This window comes from Euleptes europaea, chromosome 5 (genome assembly GCF_029931775.1).
Source record: "Euleptes europaea isolate rEulEur1 chromosome 5, rEulEur1.hap1, whole genome shotgun sequence".
In the NCBI taxonomy this organism is placed as follows: domain Eukaryota; kingdom Metazoa; phylum Chordata; class Lepidosauria; order Squamata; family Sphaerodactylidae; genus Euleptes; species Euleptes europaea.
Genome location: NC_079316.1, coordinates 20,004,151 through 20,017,742, shown reverse-complemented (window position 1 = coordinate 20,017,742; position 13,592 = coordinate 20,004,151). Strand labels below are relative to the sequence as shown.

Below are 13,592 nucleotides of genomic sequence, written 5' to 3'. Positions count from 1 at the left end.
GTTATCCGGGCTGTGTGACCGTGGTCTTGGTATTTTCTTTCCTGACGTTTCGCCAGCAGCTGTGGCCGGCATCTTCAGAGGAGTAACATTGAAGGACAGTGTCTCTCAGTGTCAAGTGTGTAGGAAGAGTAATATATAGTCAGAAAGGGGTTGGATTGAGCTGAATCATTGTCCTGCAAAAAGTATCCAAGGTAATGTGCTAATCATTGTCCTGTAAGTATCAAGACAATGTGCTAATGAGGGTGTGGTATGTTAATATGGAACCATTGCATCCTGAAGTGATCTGTTAATGTGTGAAATCCAAAGCTAATCTGCATGGCTATTGTGGACTGTAGTCTTTGTTAGTCTGGAGGTTTTCAGGACAAGAAGCCAAGCCTTATTCATTCTTAAACTCTCTTCTTTTCTGTTAAAGTTGTGCTGATGTTTATGAATTTCAATGGCTTCTCTGTGCAATCTGACAAAATAGTTGGTAGAATTGTCCAGTCTTTCAGTGTCTTGGAATACTGGCGAAACGTCAGGAAAGAAAATACCAAGACCACGGTTACACAGCCCGGATAACCTACAAGAACCAATGAAAGCCTTCGACAATAACTGACATGATGGACCAAGGGTCTGATTAGGTATAAGGCAGTTGTGTTCTGTTGATGCTTGTCCCAATAAAGGTTCCTATTAAAAATATCACATTGGATTCCCTCCCCACATATCGCAGCCCTTATCTTTAGTGTTGACAAGGTTTAGCAAGAAATCCCTCCTCGCCCATGATTTCCTTTAGCGATGAAACATTGGTAAACAAACACTCTGTGGAAAATGGGCATTGGAGTGTGCAGGGAGTATCCTTGGCAGGGGACGAAGAAACGGGGTCTGGGTTTATAGAGGGGATTGTGGAGTTACTCCTGTCTACATCCATTTAAATCCAGTTTGGGAGGGGCTGTGGCTTAGTGGTAGAGCATCTATTTGGCATGCATAAAATCCCAGGTTCAATTCCAGGCATCTCCAGTAAAAAAGATCATTGTAGGAAGGGATATGAACAACCTCTGCCAAAGGTCTTGAAGCAACACTGCTGGTCTGAACAGACAATACTGACCTCAGTGGATAAGTGGTGTGATTCAGTATAAGGCAGTTTCAGTCATTTCTAATGGACTTAGAGTAGTAACTCTTGACAGGCTGGCACTATGGAGTAGTTACTTTTCACACTGTTATTGATTACATCTGCTAACAAAATACGAATGACTTGAATTTTTGGAACTGCACTTTTTTTTTTGTCCTGGATCTGCAGTTTTTGTAACAGCTTCACTCATCTGAGTAGGTCCTTCTGCAGGTGCCAACCCGCAAATGGGCAAAATCAATAACTGCCTGTATACGTGCCTTCTCAGTTGTAGCCTCCACCTTATGAAATGGCCTGCCTGAGGTCAGGAAGACTCTGACTCTCCTGGCTTTTCATAAACTACACAAAACTGAATTATTCAAGAGAGGTTTTTTGCACAGGTAATAGGGTTGCATTGTACAAAACAGTTTACAAACTTACTTGGATAAATGATTAGGGACTGAGGGCTATACTGCTGTGTATAGCTTAGTGTAAATAGGATCCTATTATGTAATTTTTGCACTGCTTAATGTATCATGGTAATACTTACGTTAGGCTTCATTTCTGTCTTTTAGATTTCTGGTTGGTTCCAGATGTCTACAATCCTAATACATTATTTATTGAATGCTCCATTTTGTTGATTGTACTGACTCACTGTGTAATGCGCCTTGAGTCCCTGTGAGAAAGGCGGACTATAAATAACATGAATAAATAAATAAAATAACAAATATTTGAACTAGCTGTTACCCAAACAAAAAGAAGAAGAGGGGTTAGTTTTTATACCGCGCTTTTCTCTACCTTTAAGCGGCTTACAATCACCTTCCCCTGAAGGGACTGAGAGAGTTTGGAGAGAGCTGTGACTGGCCCAAGGTCACCCAGCAGGCTTCATGTGTAAGAGTGGGGAATCAAGCCCATTTCTCCAGATTAGAGTCTGCCATTTGTAACCACGCACTGTTTCTATTGCACAATAATTCCAGGGGGGTAGCCGTGTTAGTCTATTGTAGCAAAACAGAAGATCAGTGGCACCTTGAAGACTATTTACATTTATTCCAGTATCCGCTTTCATTAGGTGAGTTCTGATTGATGAAAGGTCATGCCACTAGACTTCTGCTTTATTCTAAGCCACAAGAAGAAGAGCTGGTTTTTATATGCCAACTTTCTCCACCACTTAAGGAAGAATAAAACTGGCTTACCTTCCCTTCCCCTCCCCACAACAGACAGCCTGAGAGGTAGGCAAGGCTGAGAGAGCTCTAAGAGAACTTTGACTAGCCCAAGGTCACCCAGCTGGCTTCATGTGTAGGAGCAGGGAAACATTATCCAATTCACCAGATTAGCGTCCACCGCTCATGTGGAGGAGTGGGGAATCAAACCTGTTTCTCCAGATCAGAGTCCACCAAGAAAGTATGAAAGGGTTAGTACCCATTGACATCAACCACATTGCTAGGTTTTACGGCCTATACGTATATCAACCTCAGTGTAATAAATATCTGCTAACCAGCGTAGCATGATGGTTAAGGTGTCAGACTAGGGCAATCCGAATCCCCACTAGTGCCATGGAAGCTTGCTGGGTGACTTTGGGCCAGTCACACACTCTCAGCCCTGACCCTGGCTAGTATTCAGACGTGAGACCTCCAAGGAATACCACGGTGACGCAGAGGCAGGCAGTGGCAACCCACCTCCAACCCCTACGTGGTCGCCATTAGTCAGCTGTGAAAGGCCCTAAAAATACCACGATCAACACACGATTCGCTTCAAGTCCAGGCATCACCTGAAGAGCTTGTACAACCAGCTTACTCGGTTTGGAAACTACATTTCCCAAAGGTCTCTGCGGCCAGGTATTCTGGGATTTGTAGTAGCCCCGCGCTACAGACGACACGGCCGCTATTCAGTATAAGAGGGTCGTCAGCGCACATTTGTAATTTCCTGTGCAGACTTTGGGTGGAAAGCTATGGTGTTAGGCGCCTTGTAATTAAGCCGACTCTAGACTTTAAAGCAAGCTGACCCTTTGTTCATTTCCCCCCGTCCCTTTTATGCGTGCCGCGGTACAAGCCATTCACCAGGTATCAGCGTTAACTGAGGATAGGGTGGTGGTATCTGAAATAATGGTTAAACCGGTTGGTACTTTTCGTACTGATCAGAAGGAGCGTTGCGGCCTGTTTTCACAGGTTACGGCCTATTCGCCTCGGTCTCGATGCCCCGCGACCGTTTTATTCGGAATTTCCTCCCCCCCCCCACACACCAAAAATATATTGTTTCGCTCTCTCCCTATATTTCTTAACAAGTGGTTCGTTCCGCATTCCCGCGCCTCCTTCCGTCCCAGGAGTTTGATACGTTGCGTGAAGGAAGGGGAGGGGGCGGAGAATAGGGGAGGGGCGAGTCTTTCTTCTCCTTCCCTTTTTTTGTTTCTCACGCCGCACGCGCACGCGCAAACACACACACATTCAGAGGCTCGTGCGGAGCCGCGCGGCGGTTGGGTTTGGTCCGTTTAACGGCTCCCGTACCCCCCCCCCCTCGTTCGGCGCGAGGCGGTGAGCGCGCGCAGGAGCTCTCTTGGAAGAGGAAGGGGGGGCGGGAAGAGCCCTCTTGTTTCTTTTCGCCTCTTCCGCGGCGGGGTGGGGCCGGCCGCGCTAGCGGGCGGGGCCGCCGGAGCGAGCGAGGCGAAGCGGCGAGGGGGCGATGCCGACTCAGCGCGAAAGCGGCGGCGGCGGCGGGAGCAGCATGTCTCACCCGGGCCTGGGCAGCATCGGCGGAGGGGGCGGCGGCGGCCCCGGGGGGGACAGCGCCCACCAGGTGCGCGTCAAGGCGTATTACAAAGGGTGAGTGGCCGGCTGGGGATGGGGGCGTCGGGAGCGGCGCGGGGGTCGTTGGGGTAGCGGGTAGGGTGGAGGTGCTGGTCGGCCGGTGCGCGATCCGTGGGGCGGGCCGTGGGTGCGCCCGTGAGGCGGGGAGTTGCGTTTTCCGCCGCCCACCCCCACCCCGTCCATCCATAATACCAAAAATTAAGGAATGACATCGGTCGATCCTAGAAGACAAAAAAAGAAAGAAAGGGGGGGAGCCGTTTCACACAAGGCATAGTTCACTCGCAGGTTTTGTTGGAATAGGATGTAGGGGCAGTCATTGCCTTAGATAACATTTCATCCTCCCCTTCCCCCCCCAAAAAAAGCAACAACACCCCGAATACATCGGTCGGTTCTAGCAGCGCCGATGAGCCATGGTGGGAGTGTGGAACGTCTGTGGTTAGGAGCAGTGTACCTGCGAAGACCCCTGGTGGTGGGGAGGAGGGTGGGGGAAGGCCTTGACGCATGTGGCTGAACAGGATGCTGCTCTAGGTGGATCCTTGGTCTGATCCGGCAGGGATCCTTTCTTAGCCTTGTCCTGGGGAAAATGGGGGGGGGGAGAAGTGAGTGTGGAGGTTGCATAGCCTGACCTTGGGGTAGTGATTCCATAGGGGTCTTGGAGTGGGGAGCTTGGGGCCAGGCTGCTGCTGGTTTTTGGTGGGATGACTACATGAACACATGAAGCTGCCTTCTACTGAATCAAACCCTTGGTCCATCAAAGTCAGTATTGTCTACTCAGCCCGGCAGTGGCTCTCCACGGTTTCAGGCTGAGGTCTTTCACATCACCTACATGCCTAGTCCCTTTAACTGAAGATGCCCGGGACTGAACCTGGGACCTTCTGCATGCCAAGCAGATGCTCTACCACTGAGCCAGGGCCCTTCTCCTACATTCCCAGGATTGTTTTCAGAGTGGCTTATGGGGGGGGGGGGAATGCATTGGCCCAGCTAGGGATGAGAGCTGTCCTGAGAGATTTCTCATGTGATGGGCAGTAGGGGCTTAAACTACCAGTGGTTAAATGGCAGGGAAACAGTTATGACTGTGAGCCTGAGAACTTGTCACATAGCCAGCCAGGTGCTTATGGTGGGTGAAAGAGTCGTGAGGTGAACAGATGCCAGGAAGAAAAAACGTTTCTGGGATGGAAATGGTTGAGGAAATGCTGAAGGGGGGGGGAGGGTGAGAAATGTGAGTAGGAGGATTACTCATTGGGTGAGTGTGGCATGCAGAGATCAGAATTTCAAAAATGAAGCACCGTGTAGCTGTGGGAGTGTTTGTTCTGTGGGGTTTTGAGAAAAAGCAGAAGGAAATGAAACGGTCGAGTGAAATTTAGGAGTATGGACTTGAAGCTGGTATGCAGAGGAAGAGTAACTGTACTGTGTGCACACTGGTATGGTGCAGTTTTTTAATATATGCATCATGCTAGTTAGATGTGATTGTGTGGCTTCATTTAGAGACATGAGAGGATAATGCAAACACTACTCCCAATATTATTGTCTTCTTTCAGCATGGGCTGTTATCTGCAATAAAGCTAGTGATATGCAATGTATGATTGTAATGACTCCAGCTGTTCTAAAATCCTAGTTGAGTAAGGCCAGTCCATAGGTTGGAACTACTGCTCAAAATTATTATTTATTTACGTTGTTTATCATCCGCCTTTCTCACAGGTACTCAAGGTGGATTACACATAGTGAGTCAGTACAGCCAACAAAATGGGACGTTCAATAACTAATGCATTAGGACAGGGGTGCCTAACTCATTTGTTATGAGGGCCGGATATAACATAAATGTTACTCTGTCAGGTCGGGTCATGCCTTGCCAGCCAGATCGGGACTGGGGGCAGTGGCTGGTTTGCGGGCCAGATAAGAGCTCCCAAGGGGCCGGATGCGGCCCATGGGCCGTGTGTTTGACACCCCTGCATTAGGAGATTAGAAGTCTGGAACCACTAGAAAGAAACAAGCATAGCATAAGTATTAACATGAAACATTAAGCAGTACAGAAATTACATAATAGCATCCTACTTACAATATGCTATATTATTGCAGTATAGGCCACAAGTCCAAAGTAAGTTTGTGAACCATTTTGTACTGTGCAGCCTTATTACCTGCACAGGAAAGCCCTCTTGAATAATTCAGTTTTGCGTAGTTTGTGGAAGACTATGAGAGTGGGAGCTTTCCTGACCTCCTCGGGCAGGCCATTCCACAAGGCAGGAGCCACAATGGAGAAAGCTCATGTACAGGCAGTTATTGATTTTGCTCATTTACAGGTTGGTACTTGCAGAAGCTGACATGAGCGGAGTTATTGTGGCGGAGCATGGGGAGAGATGGGCCCGTAAATAAGAGCCAAGACCGTGAAGGACTTTATATGTGATAGCCAATCCTTTAAACTGAGCTCGATAATGAATGGACAACCAATGGAATGTCTGCAAAATGGGAGTAATATGCATACTCCGTCTAGCTCCTGTTAATAATCGAGCCACAGCATTCTGAACCAGTTTGAGTTTCCAGTAATAAAGCTGGATCCGGTATGACCCCAAGGGTCAGTCGAACATCGAAAGTGGGGAGAACAGTGTCCTTCAAGGCCTTCATCTTCCCAACCAGCATTACCTATGTCTTTTCATGGTTTAGACTTCGTTCATTTTTAAGCACAGTTGCCAGGTGATTCAGGACCTCTTTTGCATCACCAAGATATTTGAATAAGGGTATATAGAGCTGCGTATCATCAACATATTGATGACAACCAACACCAGAACTATGAATGATTTGCCCTAAAGCCTTTACATTGAGATTTAAAAGCATGGGAGATAGAATTGTGTCCTGTGGAACCCCATAAGATAGGTTCACCAATGACAGCTGGTTTCCAATAGCAATCCTTTGAGTCCGATCCATGAGGAATTATTTGAAGCCGTTCAACGTGCATCCTCTGATACCTATTTCTGTCTCCAGGCGCCACAACACAGTGGCATGATCTACTGTAGCAAAGACTACAGATAAATCAAGTAAAAGCAGCAGAGAGTCTTGGCCTTTGTCTATACTCAGACGATGGTAATCAACTAGAAACTAGAATAGCTATCTCTGTCCCATAGCCTGGCCTGAAACCAGAGTGAAAAGCAGATGAGTTACCCAAGAACACTTGGAGTTAGTTCGCTACTGCTGTCTCAGTCACTTTGTCCAGAAAGGGCAGGTTAGAAACCTGGTGATAACTGGCCACATCATTTTTCTGTAGGTATGTGTTTTTAGGTAGCGGCCAAATAACTGCCTCTTTGAGTGACCAAGTGAAAGCACCTTGAGTTAGTGACTGATTTATAATAGATGTTAAGGGTTTGTTGATGTGTTCCTTACTTAAAAAAGATATTACTGAGAAAAACACGTGAGTTAAACTAGTTTAGAACATAAGAACATAAGAAAGGCCCTGCTGGATCAAGGCCCATCAAGTCCAGCAGCCTGTGGGAAATTAGTTTGTGGGAAATTAGTTTTTAAGATGCTCTTTGGCTTTAGGTGATGTTTTAGTAACTCAGTTCCTCTGTTACTAGTACCAAGACAGTGTATAGGAAAGCACATGAGTCTTATGTTGCTGAGTCAGGATGTAGTTTGGTTATAGACACAAAGTACCTGAAGGATGTAATTGCGAGATGGATAAAATTGTTTCGATAATCTTGTGTTTTGTGTGTGTGCGCTCATTCCCAAAGAAGGAGCTTGCTGCTTATTTTTTAACATAGCTAGCCTGCCTCCTGTTGTCATAGTAAGGTGTTTTTACAAGCGTCTTGGGTAGATGACAAGGATGCTAATACTGATTGCAGTTCTCATAGCCAATTTTTCTTCTTGCCCCTATAGAACAAAATAATGTTTTGCCTCAGGTTTTGGGTGAGGTGGTATTGGTTAGAGGAAGGTCTCCATGCCATCTTACTCTGAGATAGTCATCAGATGTTTGACCACATACTTGGAAGTATCAATTATTGTGACTCAAGGCAGTGGAATGAGTCATTTCATATGATGAAAACCAAAATGAAGGCAGGAATTTAAAAGGAGTTTACTTGTTACCACTGTTCTTTGAAACTGAAAAAAATAGATCCTTGCAGCCTATATGTTCTTTGTATAAGCCTTCTTTATGTCATGCTACTCTTAATGTTAGATTGCAAGGCTGCTTCATACTGTACTTTTCTATATGTGAGCAGGCCAGACCTGTCTCTGACTGTGCACTACTTCCTATGCAGAAGTGTATTTTGTAAATGCTCGATTCATGGATACAGCCATCAGCAGTTTCTGTATTCATGGCAGGGTTACTTGCAGTTGCTACAATTATAGGAATGCCCGCTGTGTATCACTGCTTTCCACTCAAGAATTTGCCCCAGGGTGATCAGAGCAACTTGTGTGTAAGAGAGAGGTAGTATGACAACCTGCCCTTTGTATACTAGTTCTGATTAAATGGCCCAGCAAGCACATTTTCATTTCTTGTGTTGGCTAGACAGATACTTCAGGGAACTTCACAAGCAGCTCATGTTGGCCCTGTTCATCTCCTTTTGCTGCTTTCTAGCTCCTCAGATTTAGAGGGATCTACTTTTCAACACCTTTCACATTGGTTGTTGCAACTCACTTAGTATATCCACTTCTGTGTGCTCATGGGCATTTAAGAACCTCTTGCTAGTGGCCATCATAATATGTGTACCAGTGAGTTCACTGTGAGGTTGAATCAGTGCTACCCTTTGTTAAATTTGCCTGTCAGGTTCAGTAGATTACCTTTGAATACATTTTTATGAATGGACATTTGCCCCTTTTCCCCTCTCCTCCCACATATTGCTTAATGATTTTAAATACTTTGTGTCTTCCTTCAATACTGTCAAATTTTTGAAATGCCCTTACAACTAATAGTTCAAGAAGTTTTGCAGTAATGCTAAAGAATTTTGTCTTAGACTGTGCCTGCTGCAACATGTTTTTGTACTATCTCAGAGAAGGTATTTCCTTCTGTGTGGAGGGGCAGAAGGAATATTTTTTTTCCTAAGGTGGGTCTTGTAAAAACTCAGTGTGTTTCGCCTTTGTTAAGTTTTGAAGGAAACGATGTGTGTCTTCTGGAATGCCCATATCTGCTTTCTGCAGTTCTTTTCAGAAAAAATTCTCAAGTGTTCCTTTGAACAAATAATAGCCACTGCATCTGTTGTGTTTGGTGTGCTTCTGGCCGTGTCAGGTTTCATCACAAAGCAGGTGGGATGACACAGGCACAAGGGAGGTGAGGCAGAGATTCGTGCATCCTGATGTTGATTTGGCATCTGTTTAGTCTTGCTCACTAATAAGCTGTTACCTTAGACTTTTCTGCCTTTCATCTTTACCGTATACTCAGATACTGCACTGGTGACTGAGCTCCAGTTGCCTAAGTCTGTCATGTTCAAATGCATATTAGGAATAATTCTGCAGAGTGCCCAGCTTCATGCTGTCAGTGACTACATACAGCAAGATGTAGAATAATTGAGATAGAGGAGAGGAGAGCAATGTATACCACTTTGGGTCTCCATTAGGGAGAAAGTAGGGTATGAATTAAGTTTAAAAAAATTAAAAAAATAGTGGAAGCTGGAGGAGGGATTGAATAGTTAGATATTGTCAGTATCAGTACCTTTATTTTTTTAAAGAAACTGTCAATGTTAATTTATCCATTCTGTTGTACCTGATATTGAAGAACTGTGTTGAAGCATGGGGATTTCTTCTTTGAAAGAACAGCTATCTTGATCTGCACAGAATTAAGACAAAAATTCTGTAGTATCATGAGCTCTTAGGGTAACGACATGTGTAATCACTTTCTCAAAGCGTAAGGGGCAATAGAGGGTATTGTAGCTAATTGCTGAAGGGGTAGTTTCCCTTGTACCATTTTGCTTGGACCTAGTCTCCCAGACAAAGAGTGCATTGCCACTTCTGCATCAGTCTCAGGGATTTGTGACTTGCTATTTGCATTCTTCATTCAAATGTGTTTTAAATGTTGTACCGTATATACTCGCGTATAAGCCGAGTTTTTCAGCCCAAAAAAAGGGCTGAAAAAGCCGAACTCGGCTTATACGCGGGTCAATACGGGGGAGGGGGGAAGAGGGAGGGGGGAACTTACCTCCATCACCGCCGCCGCCGGGCCCAGGCGCCTTCCTCCGGCCGGCAGGGGCCTTCCTGCCCAGGCAGGAGGCCCTCGCCGCCGCCACCCGCGCGCCTGGGCGCCTTCCTCCGGCCGGCAGGGGCCTTCCTGCCCAGGCAGGAGGCCCCCGCCGGCCGCGCTGCGGCCGACCGCGTGCCTGGGCGCCTTTGACCGGCCGGCAGGGACCTTCCTGCCCAGGCAGGAGGCCCCCGCCGGCCGCGCGCCTGGGCGCCTTCCTCCGGCTGGTAGGGGCCTTCCTGCCCAGGCAGGAGGCCCCCGCCGGCCGCGCTGCGGCCGACCGCGCACCTGGGCCCCTTCCTCCGGCCGGTGGGGGCCTCCTGCCAGCCCAGGAAGGCCGCGCCGCCGCCACCGATTCGCCGCCTCTCCAGGTAAGGGGCTCTTCCCCCTCCCCCCTTGAATGGCACTGGGGTCGGGGTGGGTTGGGAGGGCCCGGAGGCCGGCGGGAGGGTGACCTGGGACAGGGCCCTGCGCTCTAAAATGGCGGCCGCCATTTTAGAGCGCAGCATTGCCAGTAAAGGGAATTTCTTATTGACCCTCGGCTTATACGCGGGTCAATAAGAAATTCCCTTTTCTGGCCTCAAATTTGGGGGGTCGGCTTATACTCGGGTCGGCTTATACCCGAGTATATACGGTAAGCCGCCCTGAGTCCCTGTATACATTAAATGAATGAACAAAATAAAGCCACATGCTCTGTCTAACCTGCTGAGAGGTAGAAAAAACTTCTCGATCTACTTCTTCTGTCTCATGCATTATTTAAAAAACCTCTGTCAGATACCCCCTTAGCTGCCTTCATAGCTCTCCAGCCTTTCCTTATAGGTAATGTGCTCCAACCCCTTAATCATCTTGGCTGCCCTCTCCTGTAATTTTTCCGGCTATACAATATCCTTTTATTAATATAGTGACAAAACACAGTATTCCAAATAAGGCTGCACTGTAGCTCTATAAAAGGACATTGCAATATTGGTAATTTATTTTAAGTCTTTCCTAATAATTCCTAGTATTCAGTTTGCCTTTGCTACCAGTGCTGTACACTGAGTTAACATTTTCATTAGGGTCCCCACTACCGTTCCAAGATCTTTAATTCTCTCTTGGCTCATTCAGATCCCATAAGCGTATATTTAAATTTAGGATGTTTTGTTCCAACAGGCATCACTCTACACTTACTAACACTGACCTTTGTTTGTCATATTGTTGCCTACTCACCCAGTTTAGAGATATCTTCATGTAACTCTTCACAGTCCACCTTGGTTTTCACAATCTCAAGTAATTTGGTATCATCTGCAAATTTGGCTACTGTACTATGCTGCTGCTCCCCAATTCCAAATCATTTATGAACAAATTGAATAGCACCAGTCCCGATACTGATCCTTGTGGGACCCCACTGCCGATTTCTTTCTATTGTGAGAACTGTCCATTTATTCCTACTATCTGCTTCTTGCCATTTAACCAATTTTTAATCCATAAGACTGCAAAACTTACTTAGGAGTCTTTGGTGAGGTATCTTGTCAAAAGCCTTTTGGGAGTTCAAGTATATAATGTCTACAGGATCACCCTTGTTCCCCATGCTTAACTGCTCAAAAATTTCCCAAAAGGTTGGCTGGTTGGTCTTAAGAGCAGGCTATAAATGTAACTCAGTTTCTCCCTCTATGTATGGGATCACCATAGTACTTTAATGTTTGCCAACCAAGGGGCCTTTGCCATGCTGCAAAAGGCCTAAAAAGCAGATAACATGGAAATTGAAAATAAGCTGGCTTTGAAATATTGTCGAAGGCTTTCACGGTCAGAGTTCATTGGTTCTTGTAGGTTATCCGGGCTGTGTAACCGTGGTCTTGGAATTTGACGTTTCGCCAGCAACTGTGGCAGGCATCTTCAGAGTAGTAACACTGAAGGACACTGTCCTTCAGTGTTACTACTCTGAAGATGCCTGCCACAGTTGCTGGCGAAACGTCAAATTCCAAGACCACGGTTACACAGCCCGGATAACCTACAAGAACCAATAAGCTGGCTTTGGTACTGTAAATCAGTTACATACCTCCCAAAATGAGGTGACATAGCGTTCTTGTTATTTTCTTGCATCAAATTCCTTTTTTATGAAAGAAAAATCTAATCCTCATTGGGAACTTGCAGTATACTCTCTGTTCTATATCTTTGATTAAGCTAGTTGCTCGCTAGCTTAATTAACATGCAGCAGAAGAAAAAGCCTGGCTCTTCTCTTTGTGCTAATTAACAGTGTTAATATCTGAAATATGCTTAAGTGCATGTGGTTTGCAAAATTGCTTCTTGAATTCTCAGAACAGAGATTAAAATCAGAGATAAGTTTATTGTATAACGTGCTATTGTAATGTGGTCTATGTAGTGGAAAGCAGAATCTGTTAAACATAGTGACCTCTTAAGTGCACTGTTTAATGGAGAGCTAGCATAGTGTAGTGGTTGGACTACAATCTGGGAGACCCTGGTTCAACACCACACTCTGCCATGGAACCTCACTGGGTGACCTTGGACCAGTCACCGACTCTCAGCTTAACCTACCTGATAGGGTTGTTATGAGGATAAAATGGAGGAGAGGAGAGCAATGCAGGCCTCTTTGAGTCCCCATTGGGGGAAAAGGCAGGGTATATATTAAGTAAATAAAATAAATGAATGCACATGGTTGCCATCAAAACTGGCCTTAGTATCCTTTGCTAAGAGGAAAAGAGAGTGAAGTAACCTAAATCACCCGTTCTCCCAAGCCTTTTGTTAAGGTAACTGCTTTTGAAGTAGTTATTGCATTTCAAAGCCCCTGCCTGGTCAAACAACCCTCAGTACTCACAGTATTATCTCCTCTGCTTATCTATCAGAACATTTGACAATCCACACTTTCTGCCCATATCTGTGCATCACCATAGAACAGTTATTGTTTTGATAATGGCACATATCCTCATCCAAAAAGCTTCTAAAAGTTTAAAATCTCAGAATCTAGTGGCAACATGTTACAGAACAATGAAACATATAGATGAGCATATGTTTAAAATCAGAAGAAATGAGGGGAGAGGATAAGCAAATTAGTTTTCCAAGCAGTATTTTAGTCTATGAAAGTGTAACTAGTATAATTAACTAGATCTCCTTCCTAATGTAAAGGAATGCTTAGAAAATACATTAAAATTGAACTATGTCTGTTGCTGTTTTTAACTATTGAAGGCTCATCGGTTTCAGATAATAGCACAGATTATCAGTTTCAGATAATAGCACTCCCAGACTACAGACCTGTTACTTAAAGGGGAGTGCAACCCCATTCAGAACAGGTGATGCCTTGTCCTGGGTAAGCCCTTCTGCTCACCAGTAGCACTTCTGTCTCAGGATTAGGGGTTTCTAATACATAAGGAAACAGTAATGTTCTACCTCTAGTGTTCTATTAACTTTTGCCTGAAAGTGTGTGAGCTAATTACTACATGTAGAGTTCAAATGAGTCAGAGGGAGTTGGTTTGTAATCTCGGCATAAACTGGTTAGTTAACTGGAATTAGTCACAACAAATATCATCACATACCCCAGTTTGCTGTTGTTCCCCCC

The 13,592-nt window shown here is 45.6% G+C and overlaps 1 protein-coding gene across 1 annotated transcript in view; it reads left to right on the top strand.

Moving 5' to 3' along the window:
- Positions 1–3,739: 3,739 nt before the first annotated feature.
- Positions 3,740–13,592, top strand: part of PRKCI (protein kinase C iota) — a 42,483-nt gene continuing 32,630 nt past the window's right edge. Inside the window, exon 1 of the mRNA XM_056850589.1 lies at positions 3,740–3,900. Within this exon, the coding sequence (XP_056706567.1) occupies positions 3,761–3,900 (140 nt within the window). The 5' untranslated portion in view covers positions 3,740–3,760. The remainder of the gene's footprint in view (positions 3,901–13,592) is intronic.